We start from the raw sequence: 27,947 nt of genomic DNA, 5'->3' as shown, positions 1-27,947 counted from the left end.
TGAACTACTTTTGAATAATTATTTATTATGATATTTTTTTATTTATTAAATTTTTGTTTCATTATTGTAACATGAGAAAAAAACCCATGGAGATAATGCTACCTTTACTTGATTTTTCATCTTTTCTCATCTTGGCAATTTTAAATTTTTCACTACATTAAGTAATTAGAAGGGGAAGAGTATTTTTTATTAGAGAATAATAAGTTTTATTCTTTTGTTTTTGTCATAGGTGGAGATTTTGCTCATGCGAATAGAGACTTAGTATATTATTTTCTAGCACGAAGAGAAAGAGCTAGAATTTATAAATTTATGTTGGATTTATAGTTTTTATTTGGCTAATTGTAAATTTGATATTGATATTTCATTTAAATTTTTGTGTTTAATTATTGAATAAAATTTATGCATAATATTATGCAATGTTTATGAACAATTTTATGTGGGGTTTATGTACAGAGGTCATACCCAATTTTATGTATAGCTTATTTGACATGAATTCTATGCAAAGTTTTAAATGTAGGTTGGAGTTCGAACCCGAGTCGAGCTCGATTCCAATTTTAGGCTCAAACTCAAGTTCAAAGTATTTAAATCAAACCCAACTCAAACATATGTAAGTTCGAGCTTGACTTGACTCGATGCCGCCCCTACCTATAAGTGATATTACGAGTTAAACCAAAGACCAACTCCCCGACGTTAACCGGCTCGTCGGAGCAACTGTTAACAACAGAGATCATGACGTCTACTTTGTACCGAACAGAGGCCATGACTCGGCATGCTTTCAGCTGACAACATAGAAGAGAAGAGGCCGACGACTTAGATAGCACTCTCCTTACCTAATTTTTTGGGTTAATGCCAACTAAGGCATAATGGTCTTTGAGGGACTCGTTTTTCGTAGTTTTTTTTGTATGGCATTGACTTTTTCAATTCTTAGATAGTTTTCTTTGACTCTTTTTTTCTTCAGTGATTCGATTTGAGTCCAATTTGCTTTAAGATAAAAAAAAAAAAAATTTTGTATTCGATATTTTATGTTAATAAAAATTTAATAAATAAATATGATAATATATAAGATTAATTATTAATTTCTATTTATTTCCCCAAAAACACACTAATAAGTCTAATTAATTTTCCATGGGAAATTTTAAAAATTTTCATATTATTTTCTAGTAAAGCACTAATAGAATTTTATCGCATCCTCAGAAAAATATTTCTAACTTTTCCTAAGATATAAATTTTCAACCAAGAGCACTAACAAGGCTTAAGTTTCTCTTGTACTTCTGTTTTCTTCCAATATCTGGAAAAAGACTCCTTTTTGTTTTTCTTTTCTATGGTTTCCAAAAATGCCCTAAGATATCAAATGTCTTGTGCACCAACCCTGGTTACTATTTCTACCCCAAAGTAATTAACAAACTGGCAGCATTACAGAAAAGTTATTAAGGTGCTGAAATTTCTTTATGCAAGTTTCAAATAATCCCAACCATATCAGTTATTGCAGAGGATATCCATCGGCATCTGTTTTTGAGGATTACAAACATTCACAGCGAATAGTACGCCAAGCCAAATTTTTTAGAGAAGTAAAGAAGAAATTGAAATGACCTCAAAATTGTTGTGCTTGAGGTAAATAGTTACTGGAACAGGGAAGTTGGAGAACAAGTTACAGTCTCATTGCCATCTGGACTTCTTGCTGGTAAAGGGGGCTGTCAAAAAGCTGAAAATGGGTGGCACACGGATTTTGAAATGGGTGGCAGATGCAAGGTAGACGCAACTTAAACCTACATATATTTTGAACCAGACAGATGAGAAGAAAGTAAGGAATGTACAAATGCTGGTTAGTGTGAATACCAATATAAAATTCAGCAAGCATTTTATAGTGGAAAGTTCCCCTTCTGTTCCCTCATGAGGAAAATAGCCATTTGCAGCAAAATCTGAAAGTAACTTGTCTTTGAGTTGGAATCTCTCTATTAACCAAGCAGAAGCCTGAGTTTCTGATACCGGAAGCTCATGGATAGAGAACCTTTGGACATGAATGTGAACCTCCGCAGGGTCCACGCCAAATACATTGTCCATGAACAATGGGCAGCGATGCTTGTATCCAATAGTTATGTCATAAACTGCAGAAACTCATGAAAATTGAGAAGCTCATTGTGGAATATTAAGAAACTAAACAAAACCCAAGTAAAATCAGAGTAATATCAATGCTCAGACAAATGTGCAAACAATTAAACCAAATCAGTACATTTTTTTCTTGGATCCTCTCATATTCATATATTATCTGAAAAGATCGTGTAGAAGTTTTCCCCTATATTATGTAGAGTCCCCTCTTACTAATCTGCTGAAGCCACCAAGCCCTGGAGGCAAGTAAAAAATTGAGTATCATGATGTATTCCAGTGCTTGGCTCACTTCCATTTACAGAGTAGAGAAAGTATCCCACCCTGGAACGTGGCATATAGAGTAAAATTCAGGGTTGATCCACTCTCCTCAGGGGAGTGGGGATGTACTTTCATGCGATTGGATGTAACCAGGAAAGGTTGACAGCCTATAATCTTTGAGGTCAAATCAGAGATCATGATCGATGATAATGTGGAACGTGGCATATAGAGTAAATTTCAGGGTTGATCCACTCTCCTCAGGGGAGTGGGGATGTACTTTCATGGGATTGGATGTAACCAGGAAAGGTTGACAGCCTATAATCTTTGAGGCCAAATCAGAGATCATGATCGATGATAATGTCATTAACTCAAAAAGTTCTAATTAAAAGAGCAGCATCACTTATGATGATAGGATATAAGTTTTTGCTCATCCAAGACGTAAGGGTGGATAACAAGTTCTGATACAGAACTGATGCTTCATTAATGAAAGGATTTAACTCTCTTCAATTAAGCTAGAGAGCGGAACTTCACTTCCATGGGATTGGAGGTAACAAGGAAAGGTTGATAGCCTATAATCTTAGAGGTGAAATCAGATATCATGATGGGTGATAACGTCATTAACTCAAAAAGTTCAAAGTAAAAGAGCAGCATCACTCATAATGATAGGATTTAAGTTTTAGCTCATTTAAGACCAAAGGGTGGATAACAAGTTCTGATACAGAACTGATGCTTCATTAATGAAAGGATTTAACTTCCTCTTCAATTAAGCTAGAGAGCTGAATTTCTCTTCCTTACATGATCTATTATATCCTTTTCGGCATTAAAGCATAAAAGCAAACTCACTACAGAGCCATCTTCTGTACCAATCTTGTGAAGACATGGGAGCCAAGTGCTAGGAAATTTGGTAGAATTGGCACCCCTTTTTGGTGTCAACAGATCTACTCAATGCTATGACACAGTAGCCACTTTCTCCTTTAGATTCTTCTAATATATTTTGTCTCTCTTTTGTTACTTCCTAATCTTCTTCATCTTCTTCTTCTTCTTCTTCTTCATCTTCTGCTTCTTCTTCTTCTTCATCTTCTTCTTCTTCCTCTTCTTCTTTTTTTTTTTTTTTTGTCTGTGGATATACTTTTCTGCTGCCTCCAGGAAGGCATCCCTTAGGACATGGCAGGTTCCCCCTTTTTACCTAAATCAGTAGCCAGGCCTTTCTATAACCATTTATTATTATTATTATTATTATTATTATTATTATTATTTTGGGGAACAGGTGGCTTTCATTACATGAGAAAAGCAAGATAAGCCTTACTGAGAAATGCGAAAGGAACTGCCTACAACAAGGGATTGGCAAGAGGCACATTCAGTAAGAGAGAACTCCAAAAAAGAACTTCTATGTCAGCCAATAGTGTAACATTTCCCATAACTTATCAATAGTAAAAGATTGGCTTCATTTAGCCAAAGAAGAGAGGAGAGCAAGAGGATACAGAAGATAACCTGCATCTAAGGAGCTCCTAAGAATTTCAACACTAGCATGAAAGCCCTTTGTCTTAGGCAGCAACACATTCTTCAGGATGGGCAGCCCATTCTCAGCTGCAAACTTTTGATTTTGCAGGCATTTCTGTTCACTATAAATTAAAAAGAAACAAAGATGGATGAGCGAACAATTAAACATCATTTGAGATATTGAGTACAAGCTTGTCAGATGAAAGGAACAAAAAACCTTTAAAATATGAGTCACCGAGTCCTTCAATCAATTTTTCAAACCCAAGACTAGGAACCATATTAGCTAGAGGTCTTCATCTACAGACAAAGTAATTTTTGGGAACCTCACAATAGATAAAAGGATGAGTGGTCACTTACGTGAAGTCAGTTCCTTCTGGAAAAACAGCAAGCCACAAAGGGTTTTGAGAATCTGCGAACGTTGAAAGCATTTGCCGCATGATTGGCTCATCAATCTCCCATTTCCTCTCCACAGGAATAAACTCAAAAATGTGAAATCCCCAGCCAAATATGGGTAGCTTCATTAAACTACTCTTGAGCACATATTTAATGTGTCCTAGACGACCTTTTCTCAGTGCAAGGTCCCACAAGTACATCCAATCAACCTCAGTTCTATGGTTGGCCATAAGCAAGACTCGCTCCCTTGCAGGAACAGTCTCTCCAGAAAAAACAACCTTAGTCCTGTTTATTTTCTCAAACAGAAAAGGCCACAAAGCTAACCATAAACCAAATAGGAATGATGTTGCTTTTCGGCTATAATGTATGCTGAAAAGTTGAAGCAGGATGGTGATCAAGGGGGCCCAGTATATTAAAGTCATAAATGCTGTTAAAAGAAGCACAGTCAAACATAACAGACCCCTTAATATCCTCAAGGGAGTCAATGTCTTATGTCTTGGTAAATTAATAGAAGCGTAAGGTGATCTAGCTTGCAAATGGTTACATTGCTGGTCTGACACCTCGGACTCAGATACAGCTGAACTGTTCATGCTACCCTATTGGCTGGAAGTATGTTGAAATGTTAGAAATAGAAATGTAGATCTTCCTTTGTTAATGTATTTGCCAGCATTTCTCCCTTAACAGGAACTACCAGAGTCCAAGATCCAAAAAGAATACTTGACATTGTCTTTGTTGGTTGAGTACTAGGGTATTGATGGCATCAAAAGACAGAACAATGCAAGACTAAGCTCAGATATTTGCTGTACTAACAGCATGTGGATAGTCTACCCTGAAAATCATAAGCAAGTAGAGTTAGGAAATACACCATCTCTTAATATCACAAAGCGTCACAAGACCAGCATAAAACCAATAAGGCAAACTGTATGAGAGAATACTTGGCAAGAAAGCAAGATAAAATGCAGAACTTCTTAAGTTCAGCTAGTAATGGATCATCCAGTGAGACTGATGTGCATGTAAGAACGGGCACTTAGATCCTCATTAGTCAATGGTGCAATATTAAGGTTGATAAAGCAGACAATACTTTGTTCCAGAACAGCAATATTTCAATATATGATAGTCAAAAAGTAACAAGAACTATAATCAGAAACACAGAGACAACCTTTGGATCACAGAGAAGCACAAGTCTCTCACCAACTGGCAAGAAGAAAAAGAACTTTTCAGACCCAAATCAGGTGGCTGAAAAAACTATAAATTTCAAACTCTATAAGTGCAGCTGTCGTATTCTAAATGATAATTCTATGGTTATATAAATATCATCAATACAATGTTAAGTACCTCAAAACTCACATATACCAATTATATCTCCAATATAGCTGACCACATATTAACCCGTCCTGTATAGCAGATTGTAGCTGCTATCACTCATATTATACTAGTTAACTACCTCCAGAAAATGATCTCCCAACACAACATCTTGAGAGGATTTGAAACCTGTTGTGGAAGCTCGCCATCAGGGAGAATTGAAACCTATTGCCAATGTCAGACACTCTTCCCCTGTTGTCTATGCACCTTCCAGCTAAAAATTAACAGTATATCTACCAATATGCACCATGCTGATATTGTTGTGTCATGAGACACTAGGTGAGGAAAAAGAAAGAGAAGAATGAGAAGATAATCCAGCACAAAGGCAAATATTTTCCTTGAATCTAAATTGTCAGTTAAAAAGTCGTGATGACTTCAATGTTCAAATCTAATGAATGCAGTAAGTAACAAACTGTCTGAAACCTAACAGTTTGAGTCTACAGAATAATTATCTTGTTAAAGAAAACTTACTTCCTCAGTGACCACTTTCTTTCACATCTAAGCCAGACAACTCAAAATAAATAAATAAAACAAAGCCATGCGGTTCCTTATCTGTTCAAAGGATGAAAATCCATAAATCGGCTAGTCGGAGCACAAACCTGTCCAATATCTTACTCGCAGTCTTTATTAATCATAAATATTGCCTTTCTTATAGACAGAAATACCGAACTCTGTAACCATAAATCTTTTACGTAACCACTGCAACTTACATGCAGTTTGCAGCTAACCAGTTTTCAGTAAATCAAACAACTGACTTCCTTTTAGACAGAAAGATCCAGCATCTCACTTGGAAATCATCCATTTGAAGCAAATTAGCGGATCAGATAAGGTAAATCTAAAGAATCAACATAATCCCAATGAAACAGGAGCTTACTAAATGGTCAAGCAAAAAGAAGCCGAAATCTCACCTTTTTACAGCGTCTAAACAACAACAAATCCACATAAAAAATTACAACACATTCCTAAATCAAATTCGTTAGAAACACAGACCAGAGACGGTAAAGACGATACTTTGCGGTTCACTCCCGCCGGCAAGCAGAAGAAGAAATCAAACACAAATTTACGGAACCAATCTAACAGGAACGAATCCCGTACCTTGAAGGAGGAGAGTGTAGAGAAGACGCAATAGAGGTCGCGGAATGACTCCAATAGAGAGATTTGGATTTTTACGCTGCCAGCTATCGACTGTACGTCTGGTACGGACAAAATGGACTCTCTATTCTGATTTCAAACCGCCGGAGCGTATTTGGAATTTGGAATCTCGACAGGGATATACGAATTTACGGTAGAGCCACTGCATATATTTATACAGCTGATGCATTTACTTATTTTTCCAATCCTAGCAGTCCATTACCCATCAAGCTGGGGATCGCGTCAGGGCCCGCCGCCACATTGGATGAAAAAGCTAGCCAAAATACTTAAAGCGCAATCCAGACTCCGAGGAAAAAGCTGATTGGGCCACCGCTTTGTAATGCGTAGACGCAGGGTTGGCTTTGAACCGAGCCAAACTCAGGTTTGCGGGTGGCTCGAGTTTGGCTAGTTACCGGTTCGATTTGATTTATTATCTATCGAGTTTGAGCCAAGCTTGAGCTCTGAAATTAGTTTGTTTACCTTAATGAGCCAAGCTCAACTGAAGCCAGGTTCGGTTCGTTGGCTCGCAAGCCGACTCGAGGTGAATCGGGATCGGTATCAAGTCGGGATCGGGGGAGCAGGAGTGAGGGGAGAAAAAACTTTCCTCCCCTCGTCACCGTCGAGCCCCTCCCGTCGGTTGTTGTCGCCGCCTCTACCGCCGTCGATAGCTACTCGTCAGCCGCCTCTGTGGCCGTCCGTTCGATTTCTTTCCCTCCTCGTCGACGCCTCTATTTCCATCGTCGCCGGTTCCGTCACCGCGGCTTCTGTCGCCGTTGTCACAGCCGTCATCCCCAAGGACAGGTCCTCCCTGGCGTATAACCCCCTTCCCTCCACGTTGTCTCGGCGGAAAACCTGAACCAATAAGTTCAGGGGAGAAATTAGGGGAGAAATAATCTCACCCCTCCCCCACGCGAAGATTACGTGCGATATCATAAAGCTAAAAAAAAAAAAAATCCTTAAACTCTCCTTCCTCATAGCTCTTGAAAAAATTAAAAATACATTTTATAGAAATAAGTTTCTATGATGTCTCATGTTTTTTTAAATATTTTTTAATTAAAAATTCTTATTAAAAATCATATAATTTTCTAAGTAAGATTTTCCTACCAAAATAGGGTAGAAAACTGTATAGAAAATTTTTGAATAAGTATATAACAGTTGATGTTGTAATACTTTTAGCATAAAGGAATTTTCATTGCAATTTTGTGTTTAACATTTTATTTGATTAAAACTTTATCGATAAGTATAATAATATATTTGATAGATTATTAATTTTTATTTATATCCCTAGAAGAGGCAATAAAATGTCCATTTAACTTTCCTAAGACAATTTTAAAATATTTCTTGTAATTTTCTAATAAGTCACTAATAGTAATAGGATTTTATTTAAAGGTTTTTTTGGGAATATGTATCATAGGAAAATATTTCTAGTTTTGCCTAGAATATAAATTTTCATCTAGGCGCACTAAGGAGGCCATAGTAAATTTATAGCCAGATTCAAAAATTACAAAACAAGCTAGACAACAATTGGAGTAAAAAAGATTAATATTGGTGTATTTTAATCTATTATTGAAATTCAATCCTGAACCTCCCCTATCATTATTTTTTTTAAATGTATACATAATTTTATATATAATTTATTCGAAGCCACCCCTACGTGCGAGATCATAAACAAGAAAAAAAATAACTTTGCCCCTTCCTCATGGCTCTTGAAGAAATTGAAAAGATATTTTAGTAGAAATAGGTTTATAGAGACTATTAGTGGTTTTTTCAATAAATGTTGAAAAAATATTTTTAATAGAAATATAGGAACAATTAGTGCTTCATGTTTTCTTGAAATATTTTTCTAATTATAAATTATTGTTAAAAAATCATATAATTTTCTAAGTAAGATTTTCTTGCCAAGATGGGCTAGAAAACCATATAGAAAATTTTTGAACAAGTATTTGACAGTTGATGATATAATCCTTTTAGCATGAGGCAATTTTCATAGCAATTTTGTGTTTGACATTTTATTTGATTAAAAATTTATCGATAAGTATAATAATATATTAGATTAATTATTAATTATTATTTATTTCCTTAGAAATGGTAATAAGAGGTCCATTTAACTTTCCTAAAAGAATTAAAATACTTCTTGTAATTTTCTAGTAAGTCTCTAATAGTAATAGGATTTTATTTAAAGGATTTATAGTTTTTATTTGGGTGATTGTAAATTGATAGTGATATTTCATTTAATTTTGTTATGTTTGATTATTGTATGAAATTTATTCATAATGTTATGCATTGTATGAAGTGTTTAGACAATTTTATGGAGTGTATAAACAATTTCATGGAGTGTTTATGGAATGTATAGACAATTTTATAGACTGTTTATGGAGTGTTTATGCAGGTATTATGTATATAGATTATGCCCAATTTTAAGTAGAGGTCATGCCGAATTTTATACAGGTATTATATACATAGATTATGCTCCATTTTAAGTAGAGGTCATGTCCAATCTTAGACATGTATTATATATATATATATATATATATATATATATATAGAGGTTATGTCCAATTTTATATATAGGTCATGCCCAATTTTATGTAAAATGTATGCATAATTTTATATACAATTTATTTGATATATATTTTTTGAAAAGTTTTAAATGTATGTTGAAGCTCGAGCTCGGCTCGAACTTGGTTAAAATTTTTGGGCTCGAGCTCGATAACAATTTTAGGCTCGAGACGAGGTTCGGCTCGAACATAGGCAAGTTCGGGCTCGACTCAGCTCGATGCCACCCCTACGTAGACGGCTAAACTGAAAACAAATTGCTTGGCTACACGTGGAACGTGAATATTGCAAGACTACACCACAAGTTAGGCATGTATGCTTATAAGTATGTTTGATCATTTTAATTATAAATTATCTATTTATTTCTATAGATTTAGATCTTCTAAATTGTTAAAACAATGAAAAAAACTTAAACCTAAACCCACTTAATTAAGTGTACATAATTTTTATTTTGATATTTATTTAAACTAAGTGACCTAAAATTAATATAATAAAAACCAAACTGGTCATATTGACCTGATTAATTTTTTTAGAAAAATAAAAAAAGGGTTAAGTTTTCCTTCTTCCCAATACCTCCCATTATATAGGTGTTGAGGAGATTCGATGATTTTCTCTCCTCCTTGCTTTTTGTAGGTAAGTAAGAGTTTTATACATTGGACAATCCAACCTAGTCCCATTCAAGGGATTTTTAGTAGTGCTTTCATTCACAAGGAATTATGTCTTGCCACAACAATAAACAAGGCTTACCAACCTTTTCCCACAGATATATCAACTTTCCTAAATTCTCTTGGAGAGGAGGGAGGGGACAGTTGAATAGATTTGTTACCTTTTACTCCCCAATTTGACTCCTTTATGACTTAGTCTTATGTGTGTGTCCTTTAATTCAATAATGACAATGTGCATGCCTAATTTTACAATCTAAGTATAAGCACATGTAATCAAAGTAATAAAAAAAAATTATAGTGGTTCACAATCCAATTTATGATTACTAATCTACTCCCAAAGTGTTTTTGCATTTTAGAGTTCCACTAAGTTCGAGGTTGCCTTACGACATCGACACAAATTGGTTCTAAGGCCAATTAAAAAGTTGCCCACACAGGGACTAACTCCACTCACCCAATAAAGAGATTTTCAATAGCACGTTAGGCAATTTAACCTATACTCACACCATATTTTTTTAACAACAATACATTAGGCTATCAACCTTGACCCAATCAAGGTTTTTTTAAGCAACGGCTTGCCTCAATAATGAGTTTTGGCCAACAATAGAAAATAAGATTTACTAGCCTTTTCCTCAATTTTCTTGAGGTGGGGAGCAGTCTTAGCCTTGCCAAGGCATGACCAAATGAGCAAGGGTTACTTGCTTTCACTTCAGCCCAAACAAATGCCTCTTAATAGGTAAATTTTACAATTCAAACAAAATAATAGGCATACAAACCCCAAGTTCCTATTCAATGTAAACAACTATTCAAAGGGCGTTAATAACCATATTTTAAAATTGAAGCTCAATAAAAGGATTGGTTTTTATAAATGGGAGCTTTCAATCAAAGCACATCGACTCAAATATGATTTCACAATTCTAACTCACTAGTAAGGGATTTGAATCTTGAGCTCAAATTTGGTAGACCAAGAAAGGGATTTTGGCTTTTCTTCAAACCATGGGTATGCTCAAATTTTACAACTTAATTTCCCCAATAAATTTGATTAGATTCTAGCTCTAGCAAACCCTTTTTATCCAGATTTATCAAAGTTCTAGAAGAATTTAGCAAAAAATTAAAAATTATAATAAAAGAAAAAACTTACACCCTTGTAATTGGAAAAATATCCTTCTCCTTTGAGAGTTCTAAGGTTTTAGTCTTTGACGCACAATGGACAATGTAGGAGCTTGACTAAAGTGAATACAAGGAGATGGGATGAGAAAGGAAAGTAGAGATTTTGCAAAAATGTGATTCTCTTTCTCAAAATTGCACTTAAGAAGGATATTCAAATAATTGAGAATAAAAGCAAGTAAATATGCCAAGGAAAACTCATTAACTTCTCAATGGAAAGTTTGATGGGGGTATTTATAAGTTTCCCAAGCTAAACTAGTCATTTTTTGCCCGTTTGCAAAAAGTTGATTTTGCAATGATCGATGAATGTAAAGTAATTAATCAATCAATGGTGTGTAACAATTATTTTTTTGTCAAAATGTGACTTATTGATCAATGGTATAATCGATCAATATCTTCCCATTGGGTCTAATATTTTAAGTTGATCGATCAATCAAAATTCCCACTGGCAGTGCATAATAAGTACGATCGATTAATGACTTTGCTTTGATCAATCATGGTTAATGTCCACAGTTGTAAAGTTATGTATGATCGATCAGTCACTGAGGTTGATTGGCCATGCTTTATAACACAATCAGGACATGTTCTAGATGGTCGATTAATCATCCTTGGTTGATCAATCATGTTTTATATTTTTGTCAAGTGCACTCCTGGTTGATCAATTATTGGCAAATGTTGATCGATCATTCTAGTGCCAGTTCACTATGTGAATTTTTAAAGCATGGGAATTTATGATCTTAAGTAATTCTAACATGTATGAAATGTGTGTATGTATTCGTAAAAACATGTTTGAGTGCAAAGTATGTCCTAAAGCTCCAAATTTTTCCTTGCACCTCAAGTCTTGGAAGAATTGGACTAGTCTCTTACATAGATTGAGTTTTTTACTTATCTCAATACTTCCTAAACTCTAGTCTTTAATTTTTCTTCTTCTTCTAAGAGTGCTTCTTCAAGAGATATTTGACATTCCATGGAGCTTGAGGTCTTTGAGAAACTTGTGTCGATTCAATGTTTAGACCTTTGAATTTTGTGTCTCTTGAAGGAAATATATCTGAAATACTAGAATCGCAATTATTTACTGAATTAAGTTTTGTTATCATCAAAATCAAGAAAGGAGTCAACGCTCGATCAACACAAGTCCAAAATTCTAGCGAGGATTAGGCTAAGCGAATAACATTTTCAAATAAAATCACAAGAAGTACTTAGTTCTTTATTGTATGGCTTTTTAAAATCACAAACCAATCCTCCAATTTTGATTTAAAAGTAAGAGCATTTTTATAGTTATTATATTCCTTCTAGGAGTCAAGAGAGATAAATTTTGTGACTAAATCTCTTTAAATGCTTCAATTTTCAACATTAAAAAATTAAACCGTTGAGGTTACCAAGGGATGTTTTGTCCTTTTTAAAATCTCAATAAAAGTTGATTAAAAATCTCATATAAATACTTAAAATCTTTATATTAAGCTATTAATCACATGGATAAGTCACTAAAATATTTTAGAGACTTATCTTGGTCTAATTGAAGCCTTCAACTTAGTTGCTTAGCTTTTTTGGAATGCATCGTTCGGTCAACTCTTACTCAGTTGGTCTAACTCCTTTGGACACTTCTTCTCATTTGGATCCATTTGAACTAGCTGTCCAATTGTATGCACGGAGCAATTTTAACCAAGATGTATCTATCTAAAATCATCCAGTCAATTTTGAATTATTAGGTCAACTTTCATTACTACTACTTCTTTACTTTGTTCTCTTTACTTGGTCGACTTGACTCAGACAATTGGCCTTTCTTAGGCTATTTTGAATGGAACATCCAATCTTTGGACTTGTTCAAATGACTTTCTTCTTTTCACTTTTCTCTCCTTCTTTTCTTTTTTTTCCTCCTTTTTCATTTTCTTTTCTTTCTTCTTCATTTTTTGGGGGCTTGTAGGTTTATCGTGCTTGAGCTCTCTTGCTTTGGCATATGGTGCTGCTAAGCCACTTGACAATGCACTTTTTGGCATGGTTGCTTGCTTCCCTTTTGTGTAAGTCATTCAATTTATCCTGTGTTGATTAAACAAAAGTAGTTTTAGAAATTTCCTTTAGATTCTTTGAGCTACAAATCAAACTTAATGCACTTCATTAGTGACCTAAGCATTTTTTTAATCATAATTATCTTCATGGATATCTTTAGCCCTACATTCTCCCTATATTTTTATGATGACAAACACTTACAAACATATTAAAAATATAAGCTCATATGAGTGTATATTCATAATTAAAATTTTCTATCTTGACTCCCCCAAGTCTAGATCCCTCTATTTTTCTATTGTCGATATGAAAACTCCACTCAAAAGTTTTCGTTTGCATGCATTTTGATTTTCTTAGCACCTTCTTCTTTCTCCTCCTCCTTCACCATCCTCTATCGAAAGGTTCCTTGATACAGATAATGGAGTCCTTAGATTCTATAAGGTATTAAAGCAGACGTCTTAGGACTCCATAAGTTTAATTTGCTCAATTTACAAGATGATGAATTGGACCGAAATTGATGGATAGTTGCTCAGTTTTGAACCAGATAAGTATCTTCCTCGTGCTATGGGTGTTGTTTGTTTGTCACAAAGGCTTAAAGTATACAACTGGTTCGGCCCTTGTGTATTGTTTTTCACAAGTACGTATGGAAAAGGAAAACAGTCTTCCTATGTCCATTGCACGTCTTGACTAGTACTATATTAAATACTTTATTTCTGATTTCTTCATATCTCGAAGGTAAAGTAGCTACCTTTCATATACATAAAATGGTCGGAACTCATCTTGGCCAATCTTTGATGCTAGCTTGTTATTCTACCTAAAGTTTCAGCCATTGATATTAAGAAAAAAAGAAAGAGGACAAGTAGAAAGAGAGGAGAGAAGAGAGTTCGAGATGTGAGTGAGAGTACATAAGAGAATAGGGCACTAGTTGTGTACCCAACCCTCTTTATTCTTTATATAATGACTTGGAAGATTTATAAATTATATAAATACACTTTAACCTAAGGGCTGGAAATGAAGACTAAAGAAAGTAATGAAATTACATATAAATCACTACACTAACAAGAGCAAGTCTCCTCCATAAATTTTTAAACTTTTAGTAAACCCAAACTTCCATCGAAGAAAAGCAAAATTCTTCCTAGTATCGAAGTTCACCCAAAATTTTGATCACTGAATAAATTCATGGGGATGAAACATCCTCACAGTTCAAAAGGCCTACAAGAAGTTTCTGCATAAGCCATCAAAGCTATTCAAGGATGCCTAAAACAGGTTTTGACAAGCTACTTAGTAGCTAGAAAATTTTGCAACAAGTTTTGGTAAAAATCCATCATACTACTTCAGGACTCTTAAAACAAGTTTCGATTAAACCTCCTTGAAGCTAGAAAACTCTACAACAAGTTTTGGCATAATCCATCATACCTTTAAGAGAAGCCCAAAACAAATTTATGCTAAACCTCCTCATAGTTGGAAAAGCTTAAAACATTTTTTAGTAAAATCCACCGTGTTGTTTGGTGATGCCAAAAACAAATTTCAGCTAGATCTCGTAGTAGTTGGAAAAACCTACAATGAGTTTCGATAAAGTATGTCTTGCTGCTCAATGGCAGTAAAGTAACTTTTGGCTAAACTTCCTCACTATTGAAAAAGCATAAAACAAGTTTTGGCAAAATCTATCATAATGATTGGTGGCACTAAAAACAAGTTATGGCTAGACCAACTTGCACCAAGAAACCCCTACTCAAGAACATGAATGACTGAATTATGATTGACCATGTCAAACTTCTAGACTGAGTCAAACAAATAGGCAAATCAATCATACAAGGCTTTAAGGTCGCCAATCTCAAATCCTGCAAAACTAGATCTCAAAAGGCTGACTTTCAACTCACTGTGTAATAGATTGGCAATGATTTGAGACTCAAGATGTTACAACCACAATAGTTTGGCAAAGTAACTTAAAAGCACCGTCAAGTTGAGCCAAGGCTTACAAGACTTGGTCTTGACAAGTCGACTTTCTACTCACTTTGAGACTGGTGCTAGTTGTGCGACCAATGATTTGAAGCTCAAAAATTTACTACCACATTAGCTTCATGTTGGAAGATATGATGTAATTAGTTTGGGGGGGGGGCGCATTTGGGGTTAGTTAACATTGAAGTTGAAGTTGAAGTTAGACTTCAAATTCAAGGTAATGATTTAATTCAACTTCAACTTCAAGTTGGGTGTTAGTGCCCCAAAATGAAAATAGAGTTCAAGTGCACTGAAAAACAGATTTAAGTGTTAGTGCCCCAAAATAAAAAAATATGATGTAAACAAGAGAATGAGTAACTTTTCATAATGTACTTAAATAGAACATATACCTAAATAGATAATTAACTAAAATAAACATGGTTATTATACTAATAAGTGATTTAATGTAGTATTAAAATATAACAATATACTAATTAATGAAATACTATATTATACTAATTAATGATTATAGTTTACTATAAAATAATATAATAATTATGTGTGACAAGAATAAATTATAAAAATTAAATTAAAAAACTAAAAAATAACTGAAAATAGATTTTTTACGTAGTATTAATTAATAATATATTTTTAAAAATTAAAAATGATTAGTTTAATTAATTATAAAAATAGGATAATTAAACCAAAATAATTGATCAAATGCTTTCTTTAACAATATTTTAATTACCAGTCTTAAATTTATAATTTAATATAGTAATAAATTAATTAACATAATAAATAAATAAATAAACTATTTTATTAATAACCTAGGATAGATTATTAATAACATATATGTAATTAAAAAACATGCTTGAAAATAAATCGAGTTACTTGTAATAGTCCACAATTTACAACATAAAAGCAAATGGTTATGCCTTGGAATATAACAACAAGTTCGTACCTTTAATATTAAAATCATCAACTTAAGGGGGCTAAGTGGCCGAAAAATAGGTTTTATTAAGCCAAAATAAAATAGATTAATTAAACCAAAATAATTGATCAAATTTTTGATTTAATAATATTTTAATTACCATTATTAAATCACATTTATAATACAATAATTAAAAAATAAATATAATAAATAAATAACGCTAGTTTAGTTTTTCCTAACTTAGGAAAAATTAAATCAACAACGTCATCTTCCTCATGGTGCCAATAATTGCAGGGAGACAACAGCGGGCCAGTAGGCAACGACAACATAGGTAGCGATCCGATGGTACGCCATAGGCAATGGTACGTCGGAGGCCCTCCAACAAAGACGCTCCAACTGGATGCTCTACAACGGCAGGCAATTGTGACAAAGGCTCAACAATGACGGCTCTGCGATGGAGGTCGAGAGGGAGAAGAGAGAGACGTGAGAGGGAGAAGAGAGAGGGAGTGCAAAAATGAGAGGAAGAAGAGAGCGAGAGAGAAAAAATCGGGGGAGGAAGGCTGAGAGAGAGAAGAGAGCGCGAGACAAAAAAAATTTGGGTGAAGAGTTGCTATAACCCTTCACATGAAAGAACCAGAATTATTCCTCTTTTGCTGCTCGTCAAGAGGGAATGGAACCCAACTTCTTGTTGACGTTGGTGATGAGAGAAGATCCTCTCTTTGCGCTCGAAAAAGGGGCAGGAAGCTCCTTTTCTTAGTATGGATGATGAGGGATGAATTTGGGTGAAGAGGGATGGCAATGGAGGGTGAAGGATATGTTGGATTTTTGGAGTAAACCCTAAACTCGAGATCAAGAGGTGATCTCAACCTGTTTAGACTAGGTTATTCTAAGATCTCAAAGCTTACCTATTTCATTCATACCTTTCCCTTAAATAGGTCACGTCAAGGAGTTTTAGGGTAAGGGTTATAATAATTTCCCATAATGCCTTTACATATAAAGTAATTAGAAATAACTCATACTTAAAACAATATAAGAAATAAACCCTACTCAAAGAAATATAAGAATTAAATCCTATTGAGTGAGTTGTTGTTGTCTTCTTCGTTGTGTGACTCGGTGTGCTATTGAGTCCACAACAGAGTTTTTTTATGTGGAGATATCTACAAAGGTCATGTTGGCCAAAGAAGAAAGAAAACTCAGTTCAGCCAGATTACAGAGTCTAAAATCTATCATATTATATTTATCTCAAAAGAACTATATTTTATGAAGAGGTATTATACTTGGATTAAAGGTATTTAAGTCGAGTTTTAGGAAGAAAAAAATTTCATGACAATCTGATATATTTTTAAGGAGATTTTCGCATTAGAAGAATCAAAGGTCATGATGGTATCATGTTGCATGTGAAGATCCAAAATTTTTGTTTCACTTTTTGAGTTGTTGTTATTGATCAACAATATAAAAAAAAAATCTCATGTCTACCCTTGGAAAGTTTCTGTCTGTTAACTACAAATATCTGGAAAGAATCTTTAGAAGATCATCCTTTTTTCATAAACTTTCCTTGATTTATTTTTCGAAGAGAATAAGTGTTCTTATTATGAATAAATGCAACTTCCCAGATAAGTAGTTGATTTAATGCTACAAATTATAATATTCTGCTTTTATCATCTATAAATATAGCTTAAGGGGGAGACTTTGGATCAAGTCCATTACCCTATTCTTCCTACTATTTTCTCCAAATTCATTAGTCTTCCTCTTCTCCTCCTAAAACCTTCTCTCCACAACTTTTCCTCTCCTTCTTACCCCTTAATCATCTTCTATTGTGATTATACATCATGGAATCCTAAGTTTCAACATGGTATCAAAGCGGGCAAGGATCTGAGATGGAAAATGAGAAGAAGATGGAGAAGAAGGGGAGGAAGAAGAAGAAGCAGAAGAGAAAGAAAAAGAAACAAGAGTTTTTCATTTTTTTCCTTTAGTCTTCTTTCCCTATTTATGTTTTTCATTGGATTATGAACTCTCTTACCGAATGTTTCATATAGAAAACTATATATCGTTGGAAAGAAATTTGAATTTAGTTTCAAACTCAAAAGTAATCGTTGAAATCAGATTTTTCTAGAAATAGAAATAGACATCTGAAATAACAAAGGTCAAGCAACAGAAAAGTTCCATGCAGTAGCAGAAAGCCATTTTATGCCATCAATAATGAGACTTTATATGAAAAATTATATATCAAAAGCAATATATGTAAACTTATTTTCTTACCTATTCAACCAATTCTCAATTTGAGTTTTTTATGTGGAGATATCTCTCTCAGAAGAGTCAAAGGTCATGTTGGCCAAAGAAGAAAGAAAACTCAGTTCAGCCAAATTACAGAGTCTAAAATCTATCAGATTATTTATCTTAAAATAAGTATATTTTATGAAGAGAAATTATACTTGGATTAAAGGTATTTAAGTCTAGTTTCAGAAAGAAAAAATTTCAAGACAATCTGATATATTTTTAAGGTGATTTTCACATTGGAAGAATCAAAGGTCATGATGGTATCATGTTGCATGTGAAGATCCAAATTTTTTGTTTCACTTTTTGAGTTGTTGTTATTGATCAACAATATCAAAAAAATATCTCATGTTCTACCCTTGGAAAGTTTTTGTTTGTTAACTACAAATAGCTAGAAAGATTCTTTAGAAGATCATCTTATTTTCAAAAACTTTCCTTGATTTATTTTTCAAAGAAAATAAGTGTTCTTATTATGAATTAATGCAACTTCCCAGATAAGTAGTTGCTTTAATGCTGCAAATTATAGGAGTATCTATGTAAGGAGATTTTGATCTAGGCTCATACTCAAAATGTATGTTTCTTCTCTAGTTATGAAAAATTCTTGCAACATATTAACAACATGTTGGAGCAGCACTCAAGTGTACTTCTTCCTCATCACCTATTACCTTTTTGGGCCGCCTTTCTCCTTCCATCCTTTTTCTTAACTCTCACTTACCCGTCTGACCAACCCTTTTGGTGTATTACTTTCGTTGTTTTTTTTTCTATATATATGGGTGTTTTTTAAGTCCATGGTTTCGTGCTTATCTTTGGGACATCATGATAGAGTAAATTATTACTACATCTATGTTATTTGTTTCAAGTTGGGATCACTACCATTACTTCTTAGCTTGAGGGTGAGTGATGGAAGATATGATGTAATTATAGTATTATTGATGTAATTAGTTTATGTTTATTGTCTCTTCTTCACTCTTACTAGTGTGAAGAATATAATTATAATATTGTACTTTTATCATCTATAAATATAACTTAAGAGGGAGGGTTTGCATCTAGTCCATTTCCCTATTCTTCTTCCTCGTTTCTCCAAATTAGTCACTCTTCCACTTCTCCTCCTAAAATTTTCTCTCCACAACTCTTTTTCTTCTTCTCAGCTCTCAATCCTCTTCTACTGTGATTATATATCATGAAATCCTAAGTTTCAACACTTCAAAAAGTAACTCGGCAACAATGTCAAGTTGACCCACCACCAGTAAAATTAGGTCTCACAATGCCAACTTTTGGTTCACTTTAAGATTGCTTCCAATCGTGTAACCAATGATTTGAGGCTGAAGAACACACTAGCTTGGGAAAATAACTCAACAACATCATTATGTTGAGTCAAAACCTATAGGACTTGGTCTCGAAAAACCAAGTCTCAACTCACTTTGAGACTGGTTCAACTACTTCCTTTAAAAAACAAAAAAAATGTTAAGTCCTTTGAATAACCTATAGAAAAATAAATAAATATATGAGTTTAAGCATCACTAAGAAAAAAAAAAAAAGATTACAGGAGAGCAAGAAGAAAAAGCAAGCAAAAAATCATAAAAAGTTGCATATAAAAAAACCACTTATCCAAAAAGCCTCGAGAAGCAACTTTTTTTGGGGGGGGGGGGTGGTTAGTGCACTTACCTAGTGTAAGCGAAAGTGAAAGTGAATTACTTAATATAAGTGAAAGTGAAAGTGAATCACTTGTTGGTGTTAGTGTGGTAGATTTAAAATGCACTGGAAAATATTTTGCTGTATTAGTGCCCTAAATGAAAAATGTAGTGTAAACAAGAGAATGAGTTACTTTTTATAACATACCTAAACAAATAATTAACCAAATCAAACAAGGTTACTACCCTAATAAGTAATTTAATCTAGTATTAAAATATATTAATTAATTAAATAAGATATTTATTAATAAATTAAGATAGATTGTAGTTTAGTCTAAATTAATACAATAATTATGTGTGACAGTTAACTGGTGCACTAATTAATTATAAAAAATAGATAAATAAAAAGTAAAAAATAATAGTATTGATTATAATAAATAAATAAATATAATATTTTATTAATAACATAAAATATATTTTACATAGTATAAATTAATAATATATTTCCACAAAATTAAAAATCATTAGTTTAATTAATGATAAAAATAGAACAATTAAACAAATACTTGATCAATTGATTACTTTAACAATATTGTAATTACCACTCTTAAATCACTAATTTAATATAGTAATAAATATAATATATTATTATAACATAAGTTAGATTTTTAGTAGTATAAATTAATAATATATTTCCACAAATTTAAAAATCATTAGTTTAATTAATGATAAAAAAATAGAATAATTAAACAAAAATACTTGATTAATTGCTTACTTTAAAAATATTTTAATTACCACTCTTAAATCACTAATTTAATATAGTCATAAAAATAATTAATATAATATTTTATTAATAACATAAAATATATTTACCTAGTATAAATTAATAATATATTTCCACAAAATTAAAATTATTAGTTTATTTAATTATAAAAATAGAATAATTAAACAAAAATACTTGATCAATTGTTTACTTTAACTATATCTTAATTATCACTCTTAAATCACTAATTTAATATAGTAATAAAAATAATAAAAATAATATAATATAATATTTTACTAATAACAGTAGACAGATTTTAAGTAGTATAAATTAATAATATATTTCCAAAAAATTTAAAATCATTAGTTTAATTAGATATAATAATAGAATAATTAAACAAAAATGCTTAATAATGAACCAAATTAGGGGGGGTTAGTCCAACATGAAGTGAAATGAATTACTCCCGTATTACTTAGTTCATTAGATTAAGGGGTTAGTGTATAATGAATGACATTTCAAGTGAATCATGTCAATTCATTCGATCCGGCTAAAAACGGGTAATTTGGATTTTGACCTATTTTGCGAATCAAACGAATGAGGCGCCTGGGATGCGCGCGTTGATCCTCCCCCCACTTCGTCGGCCTCCCTCTCCTCTCTCTCTCTCGATCTCGTCGCAGAGCCTCTCGGCCTCCCGGCTTCTCTTCTCTCTTGGCCACACCCCCCCCTCCCCGCGTCGGCCTTCCTCCTTCTCGACCTCCATCGCAAAGCATGGGAGACCGATCCTCTTGGCCTCCCGGCTTCTATTCTCTCTCGGCGTACCGTCAGAGCACCGCCTCTATCGTCGTAGTCTCCTGCCGCTGAGGAAGACGACGCGCGCCGTGAGGAAGACGATGGTTTAACTTTTCCTAAGTTAAGCAAAAATTAATCCATCGTAATAAGAATAATAATTTATATTTTTTATTTATAAAATAATTATTTTATTTATTTAATATATTCATTTTATAATTACTATATTAAATTAGTGATTTAATAGCCATAATGAAATTATTTTTAAAATAAATATTTAATAAATTTTTTTGGTTTAATTATCCCATTGCTATAATTAATTAAACCAATGGTTTTAAATTTTGTGACAATATATTATTAATTAATAATACATACAAAATATATATATTTATTTATTATATTAATTTTTTATTATTGTATTAAATTAGTGGTTTTTAATTTTAAAACATATCTTATGTTATTAAAAAATAATTTATTTATTTATTATATTCGCTAATGTTATTTTTTTATTTTTTTATTTTAGTCACTCATAATTATTGTATTAATTTATAATAAACTATAATCATTAATTAATATAATATAGTTTTTCATTAATTAGGATATTAATATATTCTAATACTATACGTTAAATCACTTATAAGTGTAGTAACCGTGTTTATTTTGGTTAATTATTTGTTTAAGTATATGTTCTATTTAAATATATTATAAAATGTTACTCATTCTCTTGTTTATATCATACTTTTCATTTGAGGGCACTAACACTGGAATCTGTTTTCCAGTACACTTGAACTCGTCTACACTAACACCCAAGGATGAGTTGAAGTTGAATCAATTCATTTAAAATTGGGGGTTAGTCAACATGAATCAGTACATAAACTTCAACCGCATTACTCAGTTCATGTCCTCATGTCGGTAGTGGAGCGCCGGAGTTCAAGTCATGTACATGACTAACATGACTCACGACATCATGTCCAAAGCATTAACGAGGGAAAGCGCTTTTCGCCCTATTTTGAGAATAATGTACATGAAACGAGCGCACCTATCTTTGTCGCACACCTTCTTCGTGAGTCTGCTCATTTCTGTTTCCTGCACTCCTCTCCCCGAGCTGTCTGCTCTCTCTCTCATCTCCACCGTCCCTCTCCAATCTCCCTCTCTAAGGCCTCTCCCTCTCGACCTCCATTGTAGAGTACAGGAGACCGAGAGGCTCTATGACAGAGGTCGAGAGGGAGAGGAGAGGGAGGGAGGCCTTCCTCTCTCGACGACGGCTTCTCTTCTCTCTCGGCGTCTATTATGGACTCCATAGCACCATGAGTTATCCACAGGCATAGGAATTAAATTGTGTCAATTTACTTTTAATGTAATTTCATTTGGTTTGGTTTGGTTTAGATATAATGTGGCATGAACCAATTGACCCATAGGTCTATTTTGTATTTCCGTCCTCAACCCTATTTATGTGGACGTCAAGGTGAAGGGAAAGAAAGTATTGAAAAATTAGAATTAAACAGGACAGATTTTCCCAAAGAGGTCTAGGTTGGATTCTCTCTCTGAGGTCCAGGTTGAGCTTCCTTCAAAGCTCAATCATTCCATTCCTATTTCCATCATTCCACGTTCAAGAAACAAGAATCATCTTCCAGCGTCAAGAACCAATATGGAGGGAAGAGAGGAAAGAGGGGTGAGTCAATCCATGGCTCGGGAAGAACCTAACATCTTGGTATCAGACAGGTCCACCCTTGGGGATTCCTCTTCCCCTGAGGATTTGAAGCAATTAGTTGAAGATAATCGCCAGAGGACAGACCTTCAGGCTCAATCCCTGGAATAGGTGCCTCAGACAACATCTGACCAACGTGAGGCCATAAAATCCATGGATACCGCCATCCAAGCCCTCCTCTGGCGACAAGATGACAGTGATATACGACCACAACCGCCGGCAGCCTACTCTCCACCGGCCCACCACCATCACTACCACCCACCACCTCCTCCACCACCACTAATGCGTCATCACAATCCCCATCTGGGGCCTGCCGCTCAGGGACCAAATACGGTTCCCAGGTATTTAAAACTAGACTTTCCTACATATGATGGGTCTAAGGACCCCTTGATTTGGTTAACCAAGTGTGATCAATTCTTTTATCATAAAAAAATACTTGTGGATGAGAAAGTTTATTTGGCCGCCTACCACATGCTCGATGAAGCGCTCCTATGGTACCACCAATTCTGAAATGACCAATTGGTTCAGGATTGGGCAACATTTCAACAATCATGCATGATGAGGTTTGGTCCTCCAGCTAATAGCAATCCATTAGGCGAATCAATCAATTATAAGCAGACTGGATCATTAGAGGTGTATCAAAAGACCTTCCACGAACGGTTGGCCCGCGCTAATGAGTTTGTCAGTCACACCCAGTATGTTCATAGTTTACTATTGGTTTGACAAAAGCTCTGCGGCTGGAAGTTGAATTACATGGTCCTACAGTTTTGGACCATGCTATGAATTTAGCCAGGACAATTGAGCATAAGCAGCATGTTCTAAAGGATTCACTGGTCAGAAAACCAGCTTGGCCAGGAAGGCACAATGCCACTGTGCCACCCCCTTATTATGGACCTCCACGTTCTGGAGCCAGTGCAGCACCACGCCCAGACAGCTCTAACTCGACTCCACCAGCTCCATACTTAAAAAAATTCAACAGACAAGAAATGGCTCAGAGAAAGGCCAAGGGCCTTTGTTTTAATTGTGATGAACAATATGTACAAGGTCACCTATGCAAAAAATTATTCAGTATATGTTTGTGGGAGGATTGTGAAGACATACTACCCGAGGAGGAGATTGTGGAAACAGACCAAGAGGGTCCAGAGATTTCCCTTCATGCCATGATTGGTCTGCACAGTTCTAGTACCATGTAGGTTAAAGCCCAGTGACATAATCTACAGTTACTTGTTTTAGTTGTCTCTGGCAGTATACATAATTTCATAAGTCAACCAGCGGTAGAATAACTTGGGTTAGTAGTCCAGCAACAGACTGGTCTTTCTTTATCAGTAGCCAATGGGGCTAAAATTACAAGTGTGGGCATCTCTCCAGCCACACACTTTGATATTGAGGGACACACATTCATTGCAGATTTCCTGGTGATTCCACTGTCCGGATTTGATTTGGTACTATGAATTAAATGGCTACAACTGTTGGCGCCAATACTATGGGATTTTCAGGCTCTGACCATGACCTTTACAGAGGATCACCGTCAGATTACATTGCATGGCACCCAGGCACCAGTGCCCTGTGCCATTCAGCTTGTTCAGGTCCAAAGCATGGACAATTGTAAGTTATCTCAATTACTTACAGACTTAGGATATCTTTCTGGAACCTACTGCTCTCCCGCCAATTAGGCACTGTGATCACCGTATCCGATTGAAAACAGGCACTGAACCTGTAGTGGTGCGTCCTTATCATTACCCCCACTTACAAAAGGATGAGATTGAAAGGCAGTGCCAAAAGATTCTAGCCCAAGAGATTATTCAGCCCAACAGGTCTCCTTTTTTCTCACCGGTATTACTGGTCCGCAAGCATGACAAGTCATGAAGGTTTTGTGTGGATTATAGGCAACTCAATGCGCATACGATTAAAGACAAATTTTCCATCCCATTGGTGGACGAGTTGCTAGATGAGTTACATGGTGCTACTATTTTTACCAAGCTCGATTTGAAATTTGGCTATCATCAAATTCGAGTTCATCCATCAGATGTGGAGAAAACAGCGTTCCACACGCACCACGGGCATTTCGAGTTCCTCGTAATGTCATTTGGTCTCTCAAATGCGCCTTCCACATTCCAGGCCCTCATGAATGAGGTATTTTCCTCTCTCTTGACGAAATACGTTTTGGTATTTTTCGATGATATTTTGGTATATAGCAATAGTTGGGAAGATCATCTTTAGCACCTTCACCAGGTATTCACTCTTATTCGCTCACATTATTTGGTTTTAAATCAGTCCAAATGTTCTATGGGAACCTCAGAAGTGGCCTACTTGGGCCACGTTATTTCAGCAGTTGGGGTGAAGGTTGACCAGAGTAAGATACAGGCCATCATAGATTGGCCTCCTCCCTCATCCATTACAGCATTAAGGGGATTTTTGGGCCTAGCTAGGTATTAAAGGAAATTTATTCGCAGGTATGGCCAGATTGCAGCACTGCTCAACAACCTACTCAAGAAAAATGCCTTTACCTGGTCCGAGATAGCGGCTCATTCCTTTTAGCAAGTGAAAGAGACCTTATCATCTGCCCCAGTTTCGCAACTAGCAAAATTTGATGAGTCATTTGTGGTAGAGTGTGATGCTTCGGGGGGCGGTATTGGTGCAATGTTACACCAACAGGGACAGCCGATTGCTTATTTTAGCCGCCAACTTGGCCAGCACCACCACGAGTTAGCAGCTTATGAGAGGGAACTGATCGGATTAGCGAAAGCCATACAGCATTGGCGGCCTTATCTCTGGGGGTGCCCATTTATGATTTGCACCGATCATTGCAGCTTCAAGTATCTGCTTGAGCAGCGCCTCACTACCTCACCGCAGCAGCATTGGTTAAGTAAACTTATGGGGTTTGACTTTACTGTGGAGTATAAACCTGGGAGTTTGAATGTGGGGGCTAATGCTTTATCTCGCCGAGACATTCCAAAGCCGCAATTACATGCCATAAGTCAGCCTAGAGCTCTCTTGTTGGATTCTATACGGGAAGAGACACAATAGTACCCAAAAATTATTGCTTTATATCATGAGATCCAGCAGGGAACAATGACTAACCATTGGACGGTTCAGGATACTCTGGTCCTCTTCAAAAACTGGATCTTTCTCCACCACACGTCACCACTGATTCACAATATTTTTGCCTCCTTCCATGACTATACACATGAGGGCCGACAAAAAACATATTTTCGGATAAGTAGGAAATTTTATTGGAGGGGTATGAAGCGCAGTATAACCGATTATGTGGCGGCTTGTCAGATTTGTCAATGGAATAAAGCTAAATCATTAAGTCCAGCTAGGATGCTCCAACCACTTCAACTGTCATCACAAGTCTAGTCAGATATTTCCATGGACTTCATAGATGGCCTTCCCTCATCGTCCAGTAAATCCGTTATCTTTGAAGTGATTGATCGTTTCTCAAAGTATAGCTATTTCATACCTCTGGCGCATCCTTACACAGTAGCTCACGTAGCTCAGGTCTTTATGGATAATATTGTCCGCTTACATGGGATGCCTAATTCCATTACAAGTGATCGGGATGCCATATTTACCAGTACACTCTGGAAAGAACTATTCAAGTTGTAGGGCACAACGTTAGCATTCTCTTCAGCCTACCATTCGCAGACTGATGGTTAGACAGAGGTCGTCAACCGGACAATTGAGATGTATCTTCGTTGTTTCGTGGGGGACTCACCTAAACTGTGAGTTAAGTGGCTCGCCTGGGCTGAATTCTGTTACAACACCTCCTACCACATCGCACTCGGAACAACCCCATTCAAGGTAGTATATGGTAGAGACCCGCCCAACCTTTTATCATATGAACCGGGTGCCTCCAAGGTCGCCACTTTGGACCAGACAATAGCAGAAATAGACACTTTGCTCACTGAGGTGCACACTCATCTCCAGGAGGCCCAGCATACTATGAAGTTGTATTATGACAAGAAGCATCGGGAAGTCTTCTTTTCTCTAGGAGATTATGTATGACTGCGTCGTCACTGACAACCTCCAAATGCCACAAGCTCTCTCTGAAGTATTATGGTCCCTTTCAGGTAATGGACCGCATTGGTACAGTTGTCTACTGCTTGCAGCTTCTGTCAGAGGCCAGGATTCACAATGTGTTTCACGTCTCCCAACTGAAGGCCTTCCAAGGTGACTCTCCCTTACTGCACACACCTCTGCCCCCACTACATGAGGGACTTGTCCTTTCTGCTCCAGCACAGGTATTACAGGCTCGCCACATTCAGGGTGATTGGGAGATCCTAGTGCAATGGGTTGATGCTGATCCCAATCACACGACATGGGAGCCATTAGCAGCGTTCCGCACCCTCTACCCCTACTTCAAGCTTGAGGACAAGCTCTTTCTCCAAGAGAGGGGTGATGTTATGGACTCCTTAACATCACGAGTTATCCATGGGCATAGGACTTAAATTATGTCAATTTACTTTTAATGTAATTTCATTTGGTTTGGTTTGGTTTAGATATAATGTGGCATGAACCAATTGACCCATGGGTCTATTTTTTATTTCCGTCCTCAACCCTATTTATGGGGACGTCAAGGTGAAGGGATAGCAAGTATTGAGAAATTAGAATTAAATAGGTTAGATTCTCCCTCAGAGGTCTAGGTCGGATTCTCCCTCTGAGGTCCAGGTCGAGCTTCCTTCAAAGCTCAATCATTCCATTCCTATTTCTATCATTCCACGTTCAAGAAACAAGAATCCTCTTCCAGCGTCAAGAACCAATATGATTAGATCAT

The 27,947-nt window shown here is 35.3% G+C and overlaps 1 protein-coding gene across 2 annotated transcripts; it reads right to left on the bottom strand.

The window, feature by feature from the left end:
* Positions 1-1,462: 1,462 nt before the first annotated feature.
* LOC137953435 (probable 1-acyl-sn-glycerol-3-phosphate acyltransferase 5) lies at positions 1,463-6,788 on the bottom strand. Of its 2 annotated transcripts, none has more exons than XM_068800852.1 (4): positions 6,715-6,788; positions 4,222-5,086; positions 3,856-3,986; positions 1,463-2,105 (listed from the first exon to the last, which is right to left on the bottom strand). In XM_068800852.1, exons 2-4 carry the CDS (start codon positions 4,845-4,847, stop codon positions 1,657-1,659), a joined length of 1,206 nt encoding a protein of 401 aa, XP_068656953.1. In that variant the 5' UTR covers positions 4,848-5,086; positions 6,715-6,788; the 3' UTR covers positions 1,463-1,656. The 2 variants fall into 2 exon arrangements, with proteins under 2 accessions (XP_068656953.1, XP_068656954.1); XM_068800853.1 differs by lacking the exon at positions 6,715-6,788 and adding an exon at positions 6,610-6,655.
* Between the last annotated feature and the right edge of the window lie 21,159 nt (positions 6,789-27,947).

Source organism: Aristolochia californica, unplaced genomic scaffold (assembly GCF_029961685.1).
Source record: "Aristolochia californica isolate CCGP_79_NKW_82.1479 unplaced genomic scaffold, dmAriCali1.0.hap1 SCAF_16, whole genome shotgun sequence".
Taxonomy (NCBI): Eukaryota; Viridiplantae; Streptophyta; class Magnoliopsida; order Piperales; family Aristolochiaceae; genus Aristolochia; species Aristolochia californica.
This window is presented reverse-complemented; position numbering and strand designations above follow the sequence as displayed.

Excerpts from the sequence above, each read along its gene's own strand:
- LOC137953435 (XM_068800852.1), bottom strand. The coding sequence starts at position 4,847 with ATGAACAGTTCAGCTGTATCTGAGTCCGAGGTGTCAGACCAGCAATGT. Across the intron at positions 3,987-4,221 it reads CCAGAAGGAACTGACTTCAC|TGAACAGAAATGCCTGCAAA; the intron begins GTAAGTGACCAC and ends TTTAATTTATAG. Across the intron at positions 2,106-3,855 it reads TAGGAGCTCCTTAGATGCAG|TTTATGACATAACTATTGGA; the intron begins GTTATCTTCTGT and ends GAGTTTCTGCAG.